The sequence below is a fragment of the Crinia signifera genome, chromosome 5 (assembly GCF_055691185.1).
Source record: "Crinia signifera chromosome 5, ASM5569118v1, whole genome shotgun sequence".
Lineage (NCBI taxonomy): Eukaryota > Metazoa > Chordata > Amphibia > Anura > Myobatrachidae > Crinia > Crinia signifera.
In genome coordinates, this window is record NC_139221.1 from 6,291,311 (window position 1) to 6,316,575 (window position 25,265).

General features: G+C 52.6%; 1 protein-coding gene across 1 annotated transcript in view; it reads right to left on the bottom strand.

The window, feature by feature from the left end:
• Positions 1 to 24,397, bottom strand: part of NBEAL2 (neurobeachin like 2) — a 176,051-nt gene extending 151,654 nt beyond the window's left edge. Inside the window, 1 exon segment of the mRNA XM_083186544.1 lies at positions 24,199 to 24,397. Within this exon segment, the coding sequence (XP_083042670.1) occupies positions 24,199 to 24,252 (54 nt within the window). The 5' untranslated portion in view covers positions 24,253 to 24,397.
• Between the last annotated feature and the right edge of the window lie 868 nt (positions 24,398 to 25,265).

The window sequence follows — 25,265 nt, forward strand, 5'->3', positions numbered from 1 at the left end:
CCTCTTAGAACGTCACAAGAAAAGACCACGTAATGCTCGATCTGCCCTCAGGGAGTCATGGCGTCTGGAAATCTGAGAGTACGCACCCTGCTGTCGGCCTGAAGAAGCACCCAATCACTGGACAGGTGCAGAGATTAGGAGAGAAGAAAAAGTAGCGCTAAACCATTTAATGGTACATATACAATAACAAAAAATATATAATAAAAATATATATACAGTATGTTGCCCTCAAAAGGCCACTGATAATGTTGAATAAATTAGGATCCGCTCCTATAATTACCGCCAAGATGATGTAAAGTGATGGAAGGGACCATTTAGGTCACAAGAACTGGTGCATTTTCCATATAGTTGCAGCTGTGTAAGGTAGGTACATTTACCGATGAGTTCACCAGGGGATTTTTATATCCTGATAGGATTGCATAAACTAAGGAGGAAGCCGTTGGATTCAGGACAATAGCGCTAGTTAAGCGCTCACCAGCTTAAAGGTATCACAGCGGTGGTGCACTGCAGGAGGGTAGGGACGCCAGCCCCCTGCAACATCCAGCTGATCCTTTCACCACCCCCCACTGTACTGGACTACCAATACACCCTCTTCCCCACTCTCCCCATTATTGCATGACATTGCTTCAACCTATATTGCAGTTACCTGGATACTCTACATACACGGTTACACCAGTACACACATAGGTTTTTAGGCACTGTATATATTTTGATATATCGTCACAGCACTGTGTATTGTTTCACTTACAGTAAATGACCTTTTACCATTACATATTTCCATTTCCATCTATGTTACATCACAATAGGAGAGCGCACAGTGGAATTAACCCTTCTGTGCTTTACCTCGGAGAGTGGACATCTCCACCACAGTGAACTGAGCGCAGGCACCTGCCCTAAACAAAAATCCACCTGTACAGACCAGCGCGGTTCTGTTTGATGTGTGGCGTTAAACGTTACTGTTCTGACTGGTGGAGCCGTGATTCCAGGCGCGGGAATCCTGATCCGGGCGGATCTCTAGCACCAGCGACATGTTGTCATAGGAAATGGCCATTTCCTTGCCAGCTAGGAACCTGCAATAACAAAGGAACGTACAAGAGACTTCTCCCAGCACCAAGTGCTCTGCTCACAGCGTCCTACAGAGAATACGCAGGGGGGAGATGTATCAAGTGGTGGAAGTAGTGCAGAAGTTGCCAATAGCAACCTATCAGCTTCCACGTAGCATTTATCATGTAGAATTACTTATGTTCCCACCAACTAAGAACAGTTACCATCCTGACATCTCCATCGCTGTTGACAACTCGACAATCTACCCTACCCCACAAGCTCATTGCCTAGGGGAACTGTCCTTTCTTCCCCACATTCAATCTGTCTCCAAATCATGTTACATGCATCTAAAAAGCATATCCAAAATACGACCCTATCTCACACAAGACACTACCAAATCTCTTATCCATGCACTCATTATATCCCATATATATATTATATATATTATAATGCACGCATTACCTATATCCTGAATTGATTACTGCAATAGTCTCCTAACTGGTCTTCCCAAGAACTGACTCTCACCACTACAATCCATACTAAATGCTGCTGCTCGGCTGATCTTCCTTGCAAGACGCTCATCGTCTGCTGATCCGCTCTGCCAGTCCCTCCATTGGTTGTCTGTATCTTACCGTATTCAATATAAAACACTTCTACTCGCTTATAAAGCTAGTAACCATACTGCACCAGCATATATCGCTTTATCACAAAAAGACTATATAAGACACTAACGGAATCTGCTGCGCTATATAAGACACTGTAACGGAATCTGCTGCGCTATATAAGACGCTGTAAAGGAATCTGCTGCGCTATATAAGACACTGTAACGGAATCTGCTGCGCTATATAAGACGCTGTAACGGAATTTGCTGCGCTATATAAGACGCTGTAACGGAATCTGCTGCGCTATATAAGACACTAACGGAATCTGCTGCACTATATAAGACACTGTAACGGAATCTGCTGCGCTATATAAGACGCTGTAACGGAATCTGCTGCGCTATATTAGACACTGTAACGGAATCTGCTGCGCTATATAAGACACTAACGGAATCTGCTGCACTATATAAGACACTGTAACGGAATCTGCTGCGCTATATAAGACGCTGTAACGGAATCTGCTGCGCTATATAAGACGCTGTAACGGAATCTGCTGTGCTATATAAGACACTAACGGAATCTGCTGCACTATATAAGACACTGTAACGGAATCTGCTGCGCTATATAACACGCTGTAACGGAATCTGCTGCGCTATATAAGACACTGTAACGGAATCTGCTGCGCTATATAAGACACTAACGGAATCTGCTGCACTATATAAGACACTGTAACGGAATCTGCTGCGCTATATAAGACGCTGTAACGGAATCTGCTGCGCTATATAAGACGCTGTAACGGAATCTGCTGTGCTATATAAGACACTAACGGAATCTGCTGCACTATATAAGACACTGTAACGGAATCTGCTGCGCTATATAAGACACTGTAACGGAATCTGCTGCGCTATACAAGACGCTGTAACGGAATATGCTGCGCTATATAAGACACTGTAACGGAATCTGCTGCGCTATATAAGACACTGTAACGGAATCTGCTGAGCTATATAAGAAACTGTAACGGAATCTGCTGCGCTATATAAGACGCTGTAACGGAATCTGCTGCGCTATATAATACACTGTAACGGAATCTGCTGCGCTATATAAGACACTGTAACGGAATCTGCTGCGCTATATAAGACGCTGTAACGGAATCTGCTGCGCTATATAAGACACTGTAACGGAATCTGCTGCACTATATAAGACACTGTAATGGAATCTGCTGCGCTATATAAGACACTGTAACGGAATCTGCTGCGCTATATAAGACACTGTAACGGAATCTGCTGCGCTATATAAGACGCTGTAACGGAATCTGCTGCGCTATATAAGACACTGTAACGGAATCTGCTGCGCTATATAAGTCACTGTAACGGAATCTGCTGCGCTATATAAGTTACTGTAACGGAATCTGCTGCGCTATATAAGTCACTGTAACGGAATCTGCTGCGCTATATAAGAAACTGTAACGGAATCTGCTGCGCTATATAAGACACTGTAACGGAATCTGCTGCGCTATATAAGACGCTGTAACGGAATCTGCTGCGCTATATAAGATGCTGTAACGGAATCTGCTGCGCTATATCAGACGCTGTAACGGAATCTGCTGCGCTATATAAGATGCTGTAACGGAATCTGCTGCGCTATATAAGACACTGTAACGGAATCTGCTGCGCTATATCAGACGCTGTAACGGAATCTGCTGCGCTATATAAGTCACTGTAACGGAATCTGCTGCGCTATATAAGTCACTGTAACGGAATCTGCTGCGCTATATAAGACACTGTAACAGAATCTGCTGCGCTATATAAGCAACTGGAAATAAATAAATGTACATGCTATAAAATTAGCAGTATAAGCTAATGGGTTGATACAGGCAACTACCCCACGTCCCCACTGCCTGATACATCATTCAGGTGGAGGGAGATTCCACTCCACTGAATGATACAGTACTCTGTGTATCCTGAGGAAGCATGAACCGCAGGCGAAACGCGTAGATTACGGAGCAATCTATCTCCCTGCACAGCTGGAGCGCAGGGACAAAGTGTGCCGGCAGCCAGCGATGGAGACTTGGAGAGCACAGGCATCCAGCGCGGTACCATTAAATTAAGGTGGGAATTGTCACTGTCCCGCTGTTTGGCACAGAGAGCCTCCATCTTGTTTACCATCACACAAGAATACAATTGGGAGTGTAACATACTGGATCTCCCTGCACCTGAACCAGACGTCTATGCTGCATGTGTGTAATACAGGTATTAGGACGCACCCCCTTATTCATTATTTACTGCTATTATTATTTGTATAGAAATAACTATTGTTGTCATTGTATTAGTACATCCGATATTAATTGGTGACTATTTGCACAGGAATCGCACATTTCTTGCCTTTCACATACAGGACAGGGCAGGAATATTTCTCATTATACAGTATATACGTTTCTAAAACAGAAGTCGATGTCCAGCGGCTGTATGACTACAAGTCCCAGCATTTGGCTGATATGGTCATGCTGGGGCATGTAGTGCTAGAACACAAAGGCCAAAAGGTTGAATGTTTGGAATCTAAAGAATGTCTTTTACTGGAACAGACTCAACTATGTCCAGTGTGTGGCAGAGTGGATCGGTGGGCACTGCCCTCCTGGCACCAGGCACGTCATGCTCCGCATACCACACTATGCTCTACCTCTACCAGTCCGGCCCGTTATCTCTACACCCGGGAGAGAACATTCAGATCTGCTCACAGGAGGTGACTGGGAAATATTCCATCTACATCCAGCAGGAAGCATTACCCAGTAACACAGTCTGTATCCCGAATACCACTCACAAAACCGCACAAAAAAAACGGTATTTTGAAACGGTAATATGTGCGGTCTGAAAGGGGCAAAATGATTTTACCATTTCCAAAAAAGCAGGGTCCTACCCGTTTTAGACCCGTTTTTTTTGGGTGACAAAACGGATCTGAAACGGGATTCCTACCCCCCCCACCCCCCTGGGCAGCGCAGGGAGGCGAATAATCGCGCTGGGGGCAGGGGGTCCCTACACTGTATGTTATATCAGTGGCGGGGTCCCTGCAGCTACTAGTTCCCATACGCTGCAGGGACCCCGCCACTGATATAACATACACTGTAGGAACGGGACGCGCCCCATCCCACCGATACACCACCCTGCGCCAGGCGCCCTCCTCAGTCAACACCACCCTGCGCCAGGCGCCCTCCTCAGTCATCGCTGCCAACGGTCAGTGCCAGCGGCGTCGTGTCCTGCAGCCGGCGATGCGCTGCGGCCGCCCTCCCGCATGTCCCTGTGTACAGCCCGCAGGGTGCGGTGATAGGAAGCGAGGCTCCTGCTCCTCCCGCACTACTAACGCCTCCTGCAGCTACACCCGGCCGGACGTCTTGTATCAGCAACATGGTAACGCGGCCGCGGCTCCGGGCATGTGTGCGGCTGGGATGCTGCTATTACAGCAGGCAGCGCACCAGGGCTGCTCCCGGGGCTCATGGCTACTGCTGGGATGATGATAATGGGGGTGCACAGGGCGGCACAGGTCTGCCCCCTCCGTGGCTACAAAGTCTTGGTGGGGACCCTGGGCCCCCCCCCCCCCCCCAATAAATTAATCAGTTTTGCGGGAGGACCCGTGGCCAGACGCTCTCTCTCTTCCCCCCCCCCCCCCCCCCCCCAGTGAGGACAGGGCTGCATGTGACAGGGGCAGTGACATGATGTTAGGAGGGGAATGGGGGCAGCAGGAAGCCACAGACTGAGAGTTATATAGTGGGAGGAGCAGGGTCCCCAGCAGCACAGAGTATATCAGGAGATGAGGGATGTGTGAGTGAGGACAGAGCTGCATGTGACAGGGGCAGTGACATGATGTGAGGAGGGGAATGGAGGCAGCAGGAAGCCACAGACTGACAGTTATATAGTGGGAGGAGCAGGGTTCCCAGCAGCACAGAGTACATCAGGAGATGAGGGATGTGTCAGTGAGGACAGGGCTGCATGTGACAGGGGCAGTGACATGATGTGAGGAGGGGAATGGGGGCAGCAGGAAGCCACAGACAGAGTTATATAGTGGGAGGAGCAGGGTTCCCAGCAGCACAGAGTATATCAGGAGATGAGTGATGTGTCAGTGAGATCAGGGCTGCATGTGACAGGGGCAGTGACGTGATGTGAGGAGGGGAATGGGGGCAGCAGGATGCCACAGACTGAGAGTTATATAGTGGGAGGAGCAGGGTCCCCAGCAGCACAGAGTATATCAGGAGATGAGTGATGTGTCAGTGAGGACATGGCTGCATGTGACAGGGACAGTGACATGATGTGAGGAGGGGAATGGAGGCAGCAGGAAGCCACAGACTGAGGGTTATATAGTGGGAGGAGCAGGGTCCCCAGCAGCACAGAGTATATCAGGAGATGAGTGATGTGTCAGTGAGGACAGGGCTGCATGTGACAGGGGCAGTGACATGATGTGAGGAGGGGAATGGGGGCCGCAGGGAGCCACAGACTGAGGGTTATATAGTGGGAGGAGCAGGGTCCCCAGCAGCACAGAGTATATCAGGAGATGAGTGATGTGTCAGTGAGGACAGGGCTGCATGTGACAGGGGCAGTGACATGATGTGAGGAGGGGAATGGGGGCAGCAGGAAGCCACAGACAGAGTTATATAGTGGGAGGAGCAGGGTTCCCAGCAGCACAGAGTATATCAGGAGATGAGTGATGTGTCAGTGAGGACAGGGCAGCATGTGACAGGGACATGCTGTGAGGAGGGGAATGGAGGCAGCAGGAAGCTACAAACTGAGAGTTATATAGTGGGAGGAGCAGGGTCCCCAGCAGCACAGAGTATATCAGGAGATGAGTGATGTGTCAGTGAAGACAGGGCTGCATGTGACAGGGGCAGTGACATGATGTGAGGAGGGGAATGGGGGCAGCAGGATGCCACAGACTGAGAGTTATATAGTGGGAGGAGCAGGGTTCCCAGCAGCACAGAGTATATCAGGAGATGAGTGATGTGTCAGTGAGGACATGGCTGCATGTGACAGGGACAGTGACATGATGTGAGGAGGGGAATGGTGGCAGCAGGAAGCCACAGACTGAGAGTTATATAGTGGGAGGAGCAGGGTCCCCAGCAGCACAGAGTATATCAGGAGATGAGGGATGTGTCAGTGAGGGCAGGGCTGCATATGACAGGAGCAGTGACATGATGTGAGGAGGGGAATAGAGGCAGCAGGAAGCCACAGACTGAGAGTTATATAGTGAGAGGAGCAGGGTCCCCAGCAGCACAGAGTATATCAGGAGATGAGTGATGTGTCAGTGAGTACAGGGCTGCATGTGACAGGGGCAGTGACATGATGTGAGGAGGGGAATGGGGGCAGCAGGAAGCCACAGACTGAGAGTTATATAGTGGGAGGAGCAGGGTCCCCAGCAGCACAGAGTATATCAGGAGATGAGTGATGTGTCAGTGAGGACAGGGCTGCATGTGACAGGGGCAGTGACATGATGTGAGGAGGGGAATGGGGGCAGCAGGAAGCCACAGACTGGGAGTTATATAGTGGGAGGAGCAGGGTCCCCAGCAGCACAGAGTATATCAGGAGATGAGGGATGTGTCAGTGAGGACAGGGCTGCATGTGACAGGGGCAGTGACATGATGTGAGGAGAGGAATGGAGGCAGCAGGAAGCCACAGACAGAGTTATATAGTGGGAGGAGCAGAGTCTCCAACAGCACAGAGTATATCAGGAGAGGAAATAGTTATATTGTGGATAGAGCAGTGGAGAGCACTGATGTGATGTCTGTCACACTGATACAGGGAGTTTATGGCATCAGATGTTCATAAATAAAACTTAAGGGCAACTAATAAGTTAATAATTAGATCAGTGGTGTGACTTTTCATATTATTCAATCATTTAAACACATGACATTTTCGTTAAAAATATTGAAGTGAAATAAATGAAACCTTGCCAGTCACATTGGCTCTCACAGTGCCAGCTAGATGCAGCTCCAGTCACCAATGTGCCCTCTCCCAATTAGACTGTTAGCTCCCTCTGCTGTGACTACCTATTCTGTATAGTGGCATGTCCCTGTTTCCACCACTGGCTGGCGCTGTTGAGCTCTGTGGCGCCTTACAGATAACAGTACAGCAGCCTGGCCGGATGTGTACAGGACAGGTAGGAGAGTTTAGGCCTCGCTGGACGGCTCCGGATGAACTTTACTCCACTTATTATGTTAATAGTCCGAGCTGAGCAGATTGTGCAGCGAAGGCCTCGGCTCGGTGTAATCACAGGTACGCAGCCCACACCTGAGGGCCGGGTCTGGTACCTGCTCTCAGCCAGTACTCTGCCTTGTGGGTTATACTGGGACTTGTAGTTTCATAGCAGGTATAGAGGTACAGCATCCCTCTGGCCGGGACTTGCAGATACATTGCCACTAAAGAGGAGGAAGAGTCCTCTGACTAAGGGCATGCTGGGGCTTGTAGTCTCCCAGCGGCATGCAAGAGAACTCAGAGATCTGTCACTAGCTGTAAAGGGCAGAATACACACGTTTTTATCATCTGACTACATCGCTTAGAAATGAGGCACAAATCGCTCCGTGTGTATGCCCCATAGCGAAGGCGATGCACAGTCCCGCGGGTCGCTGTGGCCAGGCTAGATCGTATAAATCTAGTCAACAGAGACTACTGGCCACGATAGATCGCCCTGCACACAACGCCGGCGCATCAGCTGCGCTGCATTACATCGCCCGGCACACAACGCCGGCGCATCAGCTGTTCTGCATTACATCGCCCGGCACACAACGTCGGCGCATCAGCTGTTCTGCATTACATCGCCCGGCACACAACGTCGGCGCATCAGCTGCGCTGCATTACATCGCCCGGCACACAACGCCGGCGCATCAGCTGCGCTGCATTACATCGCCCGGCACACAACGCCGGCGCATCAGCTGCGCTACATTACATCGCCCGGCACACAACGTCGGCGCATCAGCTGTGCTACATTACATCGCCCGGCACACAACGCCGGCGCATCAGCTGTGCTACATTACATCGCCCGGTACACAGCGCCGGCGCATCAGCTGTTCTGCATTACATCGCCCGGCACACAACGCCGGCACATCAGCTGCGCTGCATTACATCGCCCGGCACACAACGCCGGCGCATCAGCTGTGCTACATTACATCGCCCGGTACACAGCGCCGGCGCATCAGCTGTTCTGCATTACATCGCCCGGCACACAACGCCGGCACATCAGCTGCGCTGCATTACATCGCCCGGCACACAACGCCGGCGCATCAGTTGCGCTACATTACATCGCCCGGCACACAGCGCTGGCGCATCAGCTGTGCTACATTACATCGCTCGGCACACAGCGCTGGCGCATCAGCTGTGCTACATTACATCGCTCGGCACACAGCGCTGGCGCATCAGCTGTGCTACATTACATCGCTCGGCACACAGCGCTGGCGCATCAGCTGTGCTACATTACATCGCCCATAACAAAAGAAACAAATCCATTTAAATCAGCATAAAGACAATCCTATATAAACAGTGACCATGCCCCATCAGCCGAGTATAGGATTCCCTTTCCACGGGTAACTAGCTGGGACCTAGGAAAGATGCTGCCAAATCTACACTAGTACAATTTGTCCTGTTTTCACCCGATTCCAACGGATAGGGACGAGAAATCCGGTGAAAATCGGGCCGAATCTCATGTTTTTGATATCTGACCCAATTTAGCACCCGCGATTTACTGCATACGACTTCCCTTGAACTCCCCCAACAGCTCCCCAGGAGTTTTTTTATTGGATGGAAAGCGGCGACACTGCCCACTGGGGGCACCACCTGCACCAGACCCGTACAGCACCTCAGGCAGTCTCCTGGCCACAGGAAGCGGTGACACTGCCCACTGGGGACACCACCGGCACCAGACCCGTACAGCACCTCAGGCAGTCTCCTGTCCCCAGGATGCGGTGACACTGCCCACTGGGGACACCACCTGCACGAGACCCGTACAGCACCTCAGGCAGTCTCCTGGCCACAGGAAGCGGTGACACTGCCCACTGGGGACACCACCTGCACCAGACCCGTACAGCACCTCAGGCAGTCTCCTGGCCACATGAAGCGGTGACACTGCCCACTGGGGACACCACCGGCACCAGACCCGTACAGAACCTCAGGCAGTCTCCTGGCCACAGAAAGCGGTGACACTGCCCACTGGGGACACCACCTGCACCAGACCCGTACAGCACCTCAGGCAGTCTCCTGGCCACAGGAAGCGGTGACACTGCCCACTGGGGGCACCACCTGCACCAGACCCGTACAGCACCTCAGGCAGTCTCCTGGCCACAGAAAGCGGTGACACTGCCCACTGGGGGCACCACCTGCACCAGACCCGTACAGCACCTCAGGCAGTCTCCTGGCCACAGGAAGCGGTGACACTGCCCACTGGGGACACCACCTGCACCAGACCCGTACAGCACCTCAGGCAGTCTCCTGGCCACAGGAAGCGGTGCCTCTGTCATTGGGAAAATACGTTTTTCACCTGTAAAATGTGACTTTGGCCCTTATTCAGATCTGATCGCAGTACACATTTGTTCTCAAAATGGGCAATACCATGTGCACTGCAGGTGGGGCAGGTTTAACAGGTGCAGAGAGAGTTACATTTGGGTGGGGTGTGTTTAAACTGAAATCTAAATGGCAGTGTAAAAATAATGCTGCCAGTATTTACCCTGCACAGAAACTAAATACCGTATTTTTCGGACCATAGGATGCACTTTTTCTCCCAAAAAAGGTTAGGGGGGGGGGGGGAGTGTGTGCATCTTATGGAGCGAATACATGGGTTAACCTAGCACCGGGTCTGCTCTCTGCCCAGCATCATGTGACTACCCCCCCAACTCCTTATATACATAGCACCGCAGTCATGCTCTGTGTGATGCGGTGAAAGGAGAGCGGGGACACCGTGTCTGAGGCAGGGAGAGCGGGGACACCGTGTCTGAGGCAGGGAGAGCGGGGACACCGTGTCTGAGGCAGGGAGAGCGGGGACACCGTGTCTGAGGCAGGGAGAGCGGGGACACCGTGTCTGAGGCAGGGAGAGCGGGGACACCGTGTCTGAGGCAGGGAGAGCGGGGACACCGTGTCTGAGGCAGGGAGAGCGGGGACACCGTGTCTGAGGCAGGGAGAGCGGGGACACCGTGTCTGAGGCAGGGAGAGCGGGGACACCGTGTCTGAGGCAGGGAGAGCGGGGACACCGTGTCTGAGGCAGGGAGAGCGGGGACACCGTGTCTGAGGCAGGGAGAGCGGGGACACCGTGTCTGAGGCAGGGAGAGCGGGGACACCGTGTCTGAGGCAGGGAGAGCGGGGACACCGTGTCTGAGGCAGGGAGAGCGGGGACACCGTGTCTGAGGCAGGGAGAGCGGGGACACCGTGTCTGAGGCAGGGAGAGCGGGGACACCGTGTCTGAGGCAGGGAGAGCGGGGACACCGTGTCTGAGGCAGGGAGAGCGGGGACACCGTGTCTGAGGCAGGGAGAGCGGGGACACCGTGTCTGAGGCAGGGAGAGCGGGGACACCGTGTCTGAGGCAGGGAGAGCGGGGACACCGTGTCTGAGGCAGGGAGAGCGGGGACACCGTGTCTGAGGCAGGGAGAGCGGGGACACCGTGTCTGAGGCAGGGAGAGCGGGGACACCGTGTCTGAGGCAGGGAGAGCGGGGACACCGTGTCTGAGGCAGGGAGAGCGGGGACACCGTGTCTGAGGCAGGGAGAGCGGGAGAACCCGGAGAGCGCCGACAGAGGATGAGGCGTCTGGGAGTGCTGGGGTAGAGACCCTTTTAGTACGTCCCTCTATTGGGAGACGGTGAGACGCTGCCACAGGCGGAGCCAGTGAACGGTGCCTATACGGGGGAGGGGGGGAGCTAAGTGTTAGCCGGGAGGGAACAGGATAGCTGGCCGGCGGGCGGTGCTAGAGCCGAGTTCCTGCCCGGATGGGACTGTGGAGGGGTGTGGATCGTATTATCTACCACACTTAGGTCGACAGTCATTAGGTCGACACCATTGGGTTGACAGGCAGCAAGGTCGACAGGGTTCTAGGTCGACATGGATGAAGGTCGACAAATGCGTTAGGTCGACATGGTTTCTTTCACTGTTTTTTTGAGCCGACATGTGCCGACAGGCGGTATTTCATGCCCTACAATCCACTAGGGCGTGGTGGGAGAATAAAATAGTGTGCCCGAATCATCGCTAGCGAAGCGAGGGGCTGCGGTTGACTTCCAACTGTGACCATGTCGACTGTGTCGACATTCGGGTAAAAAAACTGTGTGGGGGGGGGGGGGGTAGTCACATGACCCTTTGCTAGGTTAACCCATGTATTCGCTCCATAAGACGCACACACTTTCCCCCCCACTTTTTGGGTCTTATGGACCGAAAAATACGGTATTTCGTTTCTGTGCAGGGTAAATACTGGCTGCATTATTTTTACACTGCAATTTAGATTTCAGTTTAAACACACCCCACCCCAATGTAACTCTCTCTGCACCTGTTAAATCTGCCCCACCTGCAGTGCACATGGATTCGCCCATTTGTACATTTGTGAAGAAATTTGTACTGAGCTCAGATTAAGTCACATTTTGCGCCACTTACAGGTGAAACACTTTATTTTCCCAGTGACACAGACAATGGTCTTTGGTCTGTCCCCAAATCATCCATAAAGTTACAAACCACAAAATAGCAAAAAGCAAAAGGTGAATTCATTTTACTGATCAATGTGAGTTCAATGAAGATATTTGCTGCTAAAGGATCAAGGTGTGATCTATTAGGGACTTGGCGCTGCTCCGCTGGAACACACACAGATTTTGGATGTGATGTAGAGCTATGGTAATAAGCCCCCCTCACTGAGCAGGGTCACAGAGAGAACCCCTCATTACTGTACAAAGTATCGCCCCAATTTCTGTCACTCAGCAGCCATCACAAAAGGGTTATCGCAATAGCACCCAAATATCCTGTGCGACACGCTGGGATCCTGAACATGGAGGGACGGGAACACTCCCAGACACATGAGAATCACCCTAAATAATTAACCAGCTCATTACTGCTCTGCGGATCAGTTTACCGTCACGGAAAGGCGCTTGGATAAAATGCAGGAAAACACTGCGAGCCTCTTGTGGCCGGTGACGTGTGCGCCAAGGGGCCGGTGACCTGTGCGGGTGCCAGTGCTGCAGCATTACCCCGTGGGTGACTGAAGCCAGACAGACATGTGGTAGATTTATCACCCGACCTGTACGGGGACCGGAGTAGGACTGTATGGATGTCTAAAGACAGTGACGGTAGCCATAAATGTCCTCTCTAGGACGGGCGTCATCCCAATGTTCTGGTGACAGGGCACCCATGCCCGTCAGCACAGACATGTGCCCCAGTGCCATGGGCACTTGGCCACTGCTTGTGAGTGTGCCAGTACAGCGGTAATAGAACGCTCCCCACCCTGTTTGCAGTGGATTGTGCACACAGAAGTGACGTTGTGTGTCATTGTCTCCAGCCATTGTGCTTGTGGCTGTATAAAGTAACACGTGTGTCATACACCACATAGACAGATCAGGAAATACTGCAATGTGAGCCAGCAGCGAGACAGCAACATTCTGCCACTCACTATTAGTCTCAGCGCTCTCATGTGGTACCACATCCGTGGCCGTATGTAGGGGAAGCGTAGAGTATTATAACGCTATTCCACATGTATGGTATATACCGCACCGCTATTCCACATGTAGTGTATATACCGCACCGCACTGCCATTCCTCATGTAGTGTATATACCGCGCTGCTATTCCACATGTAGTGTATATACCGCACCGTGCTGCCATTCCTCATGTAGTGTATATACCGCACCGTGCTGCCATTCCTCATGTAGTGTATATACCGCGCTGCTACTCCACATGTAGTGTATATACCGCACCGCCATTACTCATGTAGTGTATATACCGCGCTGCCATTCCTCATGTAGTGTATATACCGCGCCGCCATTCCTCATGTAGTGTATATACCGCACCGCCATTCCTCATGTAGTGTATATACCGCACCGCCATTCCTCATGTAGTGTATATACCGCACCGCCATTCCTCATGTAGTGTATATACCGCGCTGCCATTCCTCATGTAGTGTATATACCGCGCTGCCATTCCTCATGTAGTGTATATACCGCACCGCCATTCCTCATGTAGTGTATATACCGCGCTGCCATTCCACATGTAGTGTATATACCGCACCGCCATTCCTCATGTAGTGTATATACCGCGCTGCCATTCCTCATGTAGTGTATATACCGCGCTGCCATTCCTCATGTAGTGTATATACCGCACCGTGCTGCCATTCCTCATGTAGTGTATATACCGCACCGTGCTGCCATTCCACATGTAGTGTATATACCGCGCTGCTATTCCTCATGTAGTGTATATACCGCACCGTGCTGCCATTCCTCATGTAGTGTATATACCACACCGCCATTCCTCATGTAGTGTATATACCGCGCTGCTACTCCACATGTAGTGTATATACCGCACCGCCATTACTCATGTAGTGTATATACCGCGCTGCCATTCCTCATGTAGTGTATATACCGCGCCGCCATTCCTCATGTAGTGTATATACCGCACCGCCATTCCTCATGTAGTGTATATACCGCACCGCCATTCCTCATGTAGTGTATATACCGCGCTGCCATTCCTCATGTAGTGTATATACCGCGCTGCCATTCCTCATGTAGTGTATATACCGTGCTGCCATTCCTCATGTAGTGTATATACCGCACCGTGCTGCCATTCCTCATGTAGTGTATATACAGCACCGTGCTGCCATTCCTCATGTAGTGTATATACCGCGCTGCTACTCCACATGTAGTGTATATACCGCACCGCCATTACTCATGTAGTGTATATACCGCGCTGCCATTCCTCATGTAGTGTATATACCGCGCCGCCATTCCTCATGTAGTGTATATACCGCACCGTGCTGCCATTCCACATGTAGTGTATATACCGCACCGTGCTGCCATTCCACATGTAGTGTATATACCGCACCGCGCCGCCATTCCTCATGTAGTGTATATACCGCACCGCCATTCCTCATGTAGTGTATATACCGCACCGCCATTCCTCATGTAGTGTATATACCGCGCCGCCATTCCTCATGTAGTGTATATACCGCGCCGCCATTCCTCATGTAGTGTATATACCGCGCCGCCATTCCTCATGTAGTGTATATACCGCACCGCCATTCCTCATGTAGTGTATATACCGCACCGCCATTCCTCATGTAGTGTATATACCGCACCGCCATTCCTCATGTAGTGTATATTCTGGTTGGGCTGCAGGGAGGAGCAGTGTGAAGCCTCCAGGTTTCCCCTCATCCTTGCAGGACATTCCTCTGGTGAATCCACGTGTAATGTGACATGCCTGCCAGCCATGTGTACAGGTGTGACGTCCCGGGAGAGCGCTGCACAAGCAGCAGCATGTCTGTACCTGTCTGAGGAGAGGTGATACAGCCCAACACACTCACACACAGGAATCACTACATGGAGCCCGGCACCGACCACTGCCGGCCAGCGGCACCCTGTGCTTCATCAGGTCTAATCATTGTCACTGTAACCCCTCATGTATACAGCAATACCTCTCTGTACATCCATTGTCATCAGTACAAGGCCCTGCAGAGCTTACAATCTAACAGCCCAGTGTCACATGCACCAGGGCCACATAAACAATGACAGCAGCCTACCAACTGTAACACAGAGAGAGTATATAGTATACGCACACAGATGGCACAAGCTGGGCATCTAAGCCAAGGCGCTGAGGTAACAATACTAACCTCACTACCTCAGTGCCTCCTCTGTATTCAATACATTCCCTCACATCGTATGAAGATAACGAAATTAACTTATGGTGACAGGTTAACGACTTGATCATAAGAGCTTACACTCTACAAAAGAGAAACCCAAATGCAGGACCCTTCATATAGCAAGGACGGTTAACGATTCAGCCAATCAACGCAAATATGTGAGTATCAGAGGAGAGAAGGATTCTGGGTAATTACTCACCGGAACATGGAGGGTTCCGAGCGCCATATAACGGTGTCCTTCTGGTTGGTCCCCGCCGACCAGTAAGACTATACTACACAATATACTATATCAGATGTTACCTCCGTCTTGCTGACCGGAATGTGACTTACTGTCCGCAGCTTCGCCCTGCCTGGGTTTTCCTACTGCGAGGTTATGCCAGGAATGCTGAGAACCTCAAATAATTATAAACATTCAGATTAAACTTGTGCCCTGACTGCTGAGGTCCGCAGGTCATTACAGCGGCAGGTAACTCGCAGTAATCTGTAGTTATTTATGAAGCCATGTGTTACGCTCCAACCTCACATTTCCTGCCAGCCCTTCATTCCAGACATGACCCTACATGCCACAGCACATCTGTCTGGTTGGGATGGCCCGGGGCGAGGGGAGACCGGCATTCCACCTGTGCCATTCACTCAGCTACAATATCACAACATGCACAGGACTACGGCCTAGTAAACCACAGACACAGGTGCTTATATTACCGTGCACCTGTATGTACTGGCAGCGAGGAAGATTTACACTCATTTCATTTGGTCAAGATTAAAAAAGTTTTTTCAGGGGGGTCCAATTAGCAGCAATATAGCTGCCATACAACAAATATTTCCAATCATTTTCCTCTAAGTCCACTGCTAACGCTCAGTTACCCATAGTGCACCACTGCCAGCAGCCTGCACCTGGTCCCAAAACCACAAGTTATCACCGATTTGTGTCTGCACCACAGGACAACACTGGTGGAAATCTGTGCACCCTCATGACCAGGCACAGGCCTAATGCCAGCAGTAACTAAATACCTTATCCCGGGAGCTAGGTCACCGTGGTTAATTAACTTAGCTAATTAACTAACTCTGTCTTTGTAAAAATAAATTTTTTAGGGCATATATAAATATATATTCACTATTTGTCAGGTTATAAAAAAATCTCAACATGTGACATCATACCTCCCAACTTCTCTGTTGAAGAAATAGGGACACTTGCGCGCCCCCCCTAAAAGGGGGAGGGGCGTATGCAAATAAGGGCGTGGGTTATGCTAATTAGCCGTGACCTCATTTTCATACGAGAATAGATTGGGGGGTCTCCCAACTGCCACCCCCCGCAGCGGGACAATGCCTGCCGCGGGTTGGACAGCGGGACAGGACCCGAAAATCGGGACTGTCCCGCTGTACTCGTGACAGTTGGGAGGTATGTGATATGTTAACAAAATCACATTACGCTGCTGGGGACCCTGCTCCTCCCACTATATAACTGTCAGTCTGTGGCTTCCTGCTGCCTCCATTCCCCTCCTCACATCATGTCACTGCCCCTGTCACATGCAGCCCTGTCCTCACTGACACATCATTCATCTCCTGATATACTCTGTGCTGCTGGGGACCCTGCTCCTCCCACTATATAACTCTCAGTCTGTGGCTTCCTGCTTCCCCCATTCCCCTCCTCACATCATGTCACTGTCCCTATCATATGCAGCGCTGTCCTCACTGACACATCACTCATCTCCTGATATACTCTGTGCTGCTGGGGTATCCTGCTCCTCCCACTATATAACTGTCAGTCTGTGGCTTCCTGCTGCCTCCATTCCCCTCCTCACATCATGTCACTGCCCCTGTCACATGCAGCCCTGTCCTCACTGACACATCACTCATCTCCTGATATACTCTGCGCTGCTGGGGACCCTGCTCCTCCCACTATATAACTGTCAGTCTGTGGCTTCCTGCTGCCCCCATTCCCCTCCTCACGTCACTGCCCCTGTCACATGCAGCCCTGTCCTCACTGACACATCACTCATCTCCTGATATACTCTGTGCTGCTGGGCACCCTGCTCCTCCCACTATATAACCCTCAGTCTGTGGCTTCCTGCTGCCTCCATTCCCCTCCTCACATCATGTCACTGCCCCTGTCACATGCAGCCCTGTCCTCACTGACACATCCCTCATCTCCTGATATACTCTGTGCTGCTGTGGACCCTGCTCCTCCCACTATATAACTCTCAGTCTGTGGCTTCCTGCTGCCTCCATTTCCCTCCTCACATCCTGTCACTGCCCCTGTCACATGCAGCCCTGCCCCTCCTGACACACATACCTCCCAGCATGCCCCTCTCCAGGAGGACACAATGCTCTGCTCCTGCACTTCCCTCTTATATGTATGATTACCATCACCTGTGCTGACACCTTTCTTCTCAATTAACCTGTTTAACACAGATCAGGGTAATCATACATTAAGAGGAAAGTCCAGAAGCAGAGCATTGTGTCCCTCCTGGAGAGGGTCATGTTGGGAGGTATGGACACATCACTCATCTCCTGATAGACTCTGTGCTGCTGTGAATAAACTCATTAGCTATATATTGCTGTACTGGGCGACAAGCACAATCAGAAAGCAGTAAAAGGATCGGACTGTGAAAAGCATCTTAAATGCTGATGCTGCTCTGATCTGCAGATAGAGGTGAGCACGTCGGGGTCAGGAGGAAGCGAGGGGTGTAATAATTTGCAGCTCCCATGGCATTGGGTGTACATAGACGGAGGACCCGCATGCCAGGTCAGCAGAAGTCACAGGGTGGTTATCAGCAGACGGAAGGATCCTGTATAGGGGCAGAAAGCTCCAATCTCAGCACAAAACACCACACAGCAGAGTTCCTGGGACAGAGGGGCAGGTGAGGTACTCACAGGACCCACACAGGGGACAAATGATGACATTGATGAGCTGCGGCTTATCTATACACTACCGGTGGCAGAAGTGCACCGTGTACAGATGGAGTGCACTCTATTGCAGCCCAATGCTCTCGTGACAGTTCTAGGATCACTATAGCAGTGAATGAGTCTGGATTCTCAGCACGGTGTCTGCAATAAACCCTGCTCCATCTGAGAGCTGTGTACTGGGGGGGGGGCAGAGATAACCAGAGCAGAGGAAGCATGGCAGAACTACAAGTCCCAGTGCACCCTGTCAGCCAGACCATGGCTATTCCATAGACACCTGCTGTACAGGGCTGTAAGCTCTGGCTGACACCTGGTGCTCACTGCGGCTCCAGATGGCTTCCACTGTATACACAGACTTTGTTTGAGTTATGTCGTCACTGGAAGAACAATCCAGGGCCTGCAAGTCCTTCCCAGTAACACTGCCGGCACCTGCCGCACCGTCCTGCAACACTGCCGGCACCTGCCGCACCGTCCTGCAACGCTGCCGGCACCTGCCGCACCGTCCTGCAACACTGCCGGCACCTGCCGCACCGTCCTGCAACGCTGCCGGCACCTGCCGCACCGTCCTGCAACACTGCCACACCATCCTGCAACACTGCCGGCACCTGCCGCACCATCCTGCAACACTGCCGGCACCTGCCGCACCATCCTGCAACACTGCCGGCACCTGCCGCACCAACCTGCAACACTGCCGGCACCTGCCGCACCATCCTGCAACACTGCCGGCGCCTGCCGCACCATCCTGCAACACTGCCGGCACCTGCCGCACCATCCTGCAACACTGCCGGCACCTGCCACACCAACCTGCAACACTGCCGGCACCTGCCACACCATCCTGTAACACCACCAGCGACTTCCGCACCATCCTGCAACACTGCCGGCACCTGCCGCACCATCTTGTAACACTACCAGCGACTTCCGCACCATCCTGCAACACTACCAGCGACTTCCGCACCATCCTGTAACACTACCAGCGCCTGCCGCACCGTCCTGCAACACTGCCGGCACCTGCCGCACCGTCCTGCAACACTGCCGGCACCTACCGCACCGTCCTGCAACACTACCAGCGCCTGCCGCACCGTCCTGTAACACTACCAGCGCCTGCTGTCCTGTACCATCAGTGATAGTGACAAGAGATGAGTGGGGTTCCTACAGTTGGGTGCCGGCCGGGTTACAGGAGCTACTCCACAACCCCCATAGAGGGAGAGTAGAACCTGTGGCGAGCCTGTAAGGGGCCCCGATGACCCCACAGGTACAATAACTCCCCAGCCGCAGGGTGACAGTCAGAGCTGCAGCAGCTCCTTAGGGACGCGCCATGTTCCCTGCATGGGCATGGCTGGTGCGAGGCATGATAGTGCCCGTCCCGGTGTGACCACAGCATCAGGCGGCTGCAGACTAAATGGTAGACAGTCAACATATCAACACACAGTGTCAACATAGTCACAAGGTCGACATGGAAATGGTTGACGCATGAAAAGGTTGACATGAGTTTCATGTGGACCCCAAATTATTCCCATATTACCTTATATGCACCCCAGGAGCACACTAACATCCACCTGTAGAGAGGTGCACGCCAAGTACATGTGCCTCACCTATGTTATATGAACACTGGAACACGCTAAAAGCAGAGGATTCTGGGAGCCGTGGCCTGGGGAGAGCGTGTATGGAAAGCAGAGGATTGTGGGAGCCGTGGCCTGGGGACAGCGTGTATGGAAAGCAGAGGATTGTGGGAGCCGTGGCCTGGGGAGAGCGTGTATGGAAAGCAGAGGATTGTGGGAGCCGTGGCCTGGGGAGAGCGTGTATGGAAAGCAGAGGATTCTGGGAGCCGTGGCCTGGGGAGAGCGTGTATGGAAAGCAGAGGATTCTGGGATCCGGGGACTGTGGAGAGCGTGTATGGAAAGCAGAGGATTCTGGGAGCCGGGGCCTTGGGAGAGCGTGTATGGAAAGCAGAGGATTCTGGGAGCCGGGGCCTTGGGAGAGCGTGTATGGAAAGCAGAGGATTCTGGGAGCCGGGGCCTGGGGAGCGCGTGTATGGAAAGCAGAGGATTCTGGGAGCCGGGGCCTGGGGAGAGCGTGTATGGAAAGCAGAGGATTCTGGGAGCCGGGGCCTGGGGAGAGCGTGTATGGAAAGCAGAGGATTCTGGGAGCCGTGGCCTGGGGACAGCGTGTATGGAAAGCAGAGGATTCTGGGAGCCGGGGCCTTGGGAGAGCGTGTATGGAAAGCAGAGGATTGTGGGAGCCGGGGCCTTGGGAGAGCGTGTATGGAAAGCAGAGGATTGTGGGAGCCGGGGCCTTGGGAGAGCGTGTATGGAAAGCAGAGGATTCTGGGAGCCGGGGCCTTGGGAGAGCGTGTATGGAAAGCAGAGGATTGTGGGAGCCGGGGCCTTGGGAGAGCGTGTATGGAAAGCAGAGGATTCTGGAAGCCGTGGCCTGGGGACAGCGTGTATGGAAAGCAGAGGATTCTGGGAGCTGGGGCACAGGGAGAGCGTGTATGGAAAGCAGAGGATTCTGGGAGCCGGGGGAGAGCGTGTATGGAAAGCAGAGGATTCTGGGAGCCGGGGCCTGGGGAGAGCGTGTATGGAAAGCAGAGGATTCTGGGAGCCGTGGCCTGGGGACAGCGTGTATGGAAAACAGAGGATTCTGGGAGCCGTGGCCTGGGGACAGCGTGTATGGAAAGCAGAGGATTCTGGGAGCTGGGGCACAGGGAGAGCGTGTATGGAAAGCAGAGGATTCTGGGAGCCGTGGCCTGGGGAGAGCGTGTATGGAAAGCAGAGGATTCTGGGAGCCGTGGCCTGGGGACAGCGTGTATGGAAAACAGAGGATTCTGGAAGCCGTGGCCTGGGGACAGCGTGTATGGAAAGCAGAGGATTCTGGGAGCTGGGGCACAGGGAGAGCGTGTATGGAAAGCAGAGGATTCTGGGAGCCGGGGGAGAGTGTGTATGGAAAGCAGAGGATTCTGGGAGCCCATCAGTAATACTGACAGCCTGTGCTGGTAATATATATACACATGGCTGAATGAGGCCTTATAGCTTCTGTGAGAGTCACCATGATATCCGCCTGTCCCAGCACGCTCTGTGGGTATGAGGAAACTCATCAGCTTCCTACCCGCCAATCTGCAGCTCTGCACAGCTACAACAATGGCACCAAAATCAGCAGGATGTCAGCAGTGACAATAAGACGACACTCACCCTGTGACATACCCAGCACCCCACACCTGTCACCCAGCAGCCGGGCAGCCCACACCAGTCACCCAGCAGCCCACATCCGTCACCCATCACCTGGCCAGCCTGGCCCATACCCAGCACCCCACACCTGTCACGCAGCACCCGGGCAGACCCTACGTGGCCGCAGCTGGGATCACAGACCACCAGAAAACCATTATGAATGACCACGCGAGGTGTGTAACAATGCTGCTGGGGAGTACGGGTGAAAGAGAGCATGTTCCAGTTCTGCCAGGTGTCCGCATGCCAAATACATCCCCTTATGTCAGTTATACAGGACGTGTGTACACAGGTGAGTGTGTATACACGTGTGGCCCCCAGGTGTGCTTATACAGGTGAGAGCACACAGGTGTATACACATGTGTGCCCCCCAGGTAGGTGTATACAGGTGAGGGCACCCAGGTGAGTGTGTATACACATATGTGGCCCCCAGGTATGTGTATACAGGTGAGGGCACCCAGGTGAGTGTGTATACACAAGTGTGCCCCCAGGTGTGTGTGTGTATACAGGTGAGGGCACCCAGGTGAGTGTGTATACACAAGTGTGCCCCCAGGTGTGTGTATACAGGTGAGGGCACCCAGGTGAGTGTCTATACCCACAAGTGTGCCCTCAGGTGTGTGTATACAGGTGAGGGCGTATACACATGTATGGCCCCCAGGTATGTGTATACAGGTAAGAGCACCCAGGTGAGTGTGTATACACATGTATGGCCCCCAGGTATGTGTATACAGGTGGGAGCACCCAGGTGAATGTGTATACACATGTGTGCCCCCCAGGTAGGTGTATACAGGTGAGGGCACCCAGGTGAGTGTGTATACACATATGTTGCCCCCAGGTATGTGTATACAGGTGAGTGTATATACACATATGTGGCCCCCAGGTGTGTGTATACAGGTGAGGGCATCCAGGTGAGTGTCTATACACACACACACACACACACACGTGTGCCCCCAGGTATGTGTATACACATGTGTGGCCCCCAGGTATATGTATACCAGTGAGAGCATCCAGGTGAGTGTGAATAAACATGTGTGGCCCTCAGGTAAATGTGTGTACAGGTGAGAACACCCAGGTGAGTGTGCATACACATGTGTGGCCCCCAGGTATATGTATACAGGTGAGAGCACCCAGGTGAGTGTATACACAAGTGTGCCCCAAGGTGTGTGTGTGTATACAGGTGAGAGTGTATACACGTGTGGCCCCCCAGGTATGTCTATACAGGTGAGAGCACACAGGTGAGTGTGTATACACGTGTGGCCCCCAGGTATGTGTATACAGGTGAGAGCACCCAGGTGAGTGTGTATACACAAATGGCCCCCAGGTGTGTGTATACAGGTTTGAACACCCGGGTGAATGTGTATACACATGTGTGGCCCCCAGGTGTGTGTATACAGGTTTGAGCACCCAGGTGCGTGTGTATACACATGTGTGGCCCCCCAGGTATGTGTATACAGGTTAGAGCACACAGGTGAGTGTGGCCCCCAGGTGTGTGCATACAGGTGAGAGCACCCAGGTGAGTGTGTATACACGAATGGCCCCCAGGTGTGTGTATACAGGTGAGGGTACCCAGGTGAGTGTGTATACACATGTATGGCCCCCAGGTATGTGTATACAGGTGGGAGCACCCAGGTGAATGTGTATACACATGTGTGCCCCCCAGGTAGGTGTATACAGGTGAGGGCACCCAGGTGAGTGTGTATACACATATGTTGCCCCCAGGTATGTGTATACAGGTGAGTGTATATACACATATGTGGCCCCCAGGTGTGTGTATACAGGTGAGGGCATCCAGGTGAGTGTCTATACACACACACACACACACGTGTGCCCCCAGGTATGTGTATACACATGTGTGGCCCCCAGGTATATGTATACCAGTGAGAGCATCCAGGTGAGTGTGAATAAACATGTGTGGCCCTCAGGTAAATGTGTGTACAGGTGAGAACACCCAGGTGAGTGTGCATACACATGTGTGGCCCCCAGGTATATGTATACAGGTGAGAGCACCCAGGTGAGTGTATACACAAGTGTGCCCCAAGGTGTGTGTGTGTATACAGGTGAGAGTGTATACACGTGTGGCCCCCCAGGTATGTCTATACAGGTGAGAGCACACAGGTGAGTGTGTATACACGTGTGGCCCCCAGGTATGTGTATACAGGTGAGAGCACCCAGGTGAGTGTGTATACACAAATGGCCCCCAGGTGTGTGTATACAGGTTTGAGCACCCGGGTGAATGTGTATACACATGTGTGGCCCCCAGGTGTGTGTATACAGGTTTGAGCACCCAGGTGCGTGTGTATACACATGTGTGGCCCCCCAGGTATGTGTATACAGGTTAGAGCACACAGGTGAGTGTGGCCCCCAGGTGTGTGCATACAGGTGAGAGCACCCAGGTGAGTGTGTATACACGAATGGCCCCCAGGTGTGTGTATACAGGTGAGGGTACCCAGGTGAGTGTGTATACACGTGTGGCCCCCAGGTATGTGTATACAGGTGAGAGCACCCAGGTGAGTGTGTATACCTGTGTGGCCCCCAGGTGTCTGTGTGTATACACGTGTGGCCCCCAGGTGTGTGTATACAGGTGCAGCTCACCTTGGTGAAGTACAGCAGCCACAGCTCGTACAGCCGCTCCTTGGAAGCCGCCATCCTGTTGCTGCTGCGCTGGGCTCTGGCTCCCTGTCACGGGCCGAGGACCCCCATGGCGGAAGGTACTGACTGCTGTGGCCGGTCCCGGGGGAAGAGGTGCGCGACTCCCGGCAGCGGCGGCGGCGGCAGCACGGCGCTGTCTGCCCCCCGCCCACTCCGCCTGCCGCTGCTCTGGTATCACTGCGCCCCCTCCTGGCGGCTGCCGGTACTGCAGCTCCTCCTGCTCTCAGCGCTCTGATGCTGTACATTGTATATACTGTATATAAATATCCATCCAGGTGATCCGCTGCATCCATCCACACAAGAGGGGGGTGATAGAGGTCGTGCAGTACAGCCGGTGGAGCTGAGCACCTCTCCATTACATGCTGCCTATGATCTGTGTGGAGTTTACATGGATGTTGTCAGTAATTTATTATACATTTATTTGGGTGGATTTATTTGCATCCTGGACTTTAGATATTGTGTATATATTGGCACTGCCACAGTGTACACTATTAACTACATTGTCTTGTTGAGTTATATGGCGATCATCAGGTTTTGCATTTTGTTTATTTTTGTCACCATGGTGATGGTTCTCACTTTCTGGCTGAGAAGAAGGTGGGCATAAGCAGGAGAGGCTACCGTAGCTCCCCCCAGATAATGATATAGAGGCATTGTTCTGCGCGTTGGAGCGCACGGCCACGCGGTTGGGATGGCCTGGGGAGGAATGGTCTAACAGCGAGCGTATGTGGATATGACTGTGGCTGAGGCACGCTCCTATACTAGCCTAAAGAAGGCCATACTGGACAGGATGGGAGTGACAGACTCCAGCAAGGCGCAAGGATTCCATGACTGGCGGCTGGAGGGCTCAGAGCCTCGCAGGATTCAAGTGGCCAAACTAGCCGGGCTGGCAGGGGCCTGGTTACAGCCAGATAAATGCTCCGCAGTGACGATTGTGGAGAGAGTCGCACTGGACCATGCTATGAGGGTGTTAGACCGCTCGGTGCAGCAGTGGGCCCTTCAGGCGGGCCCCC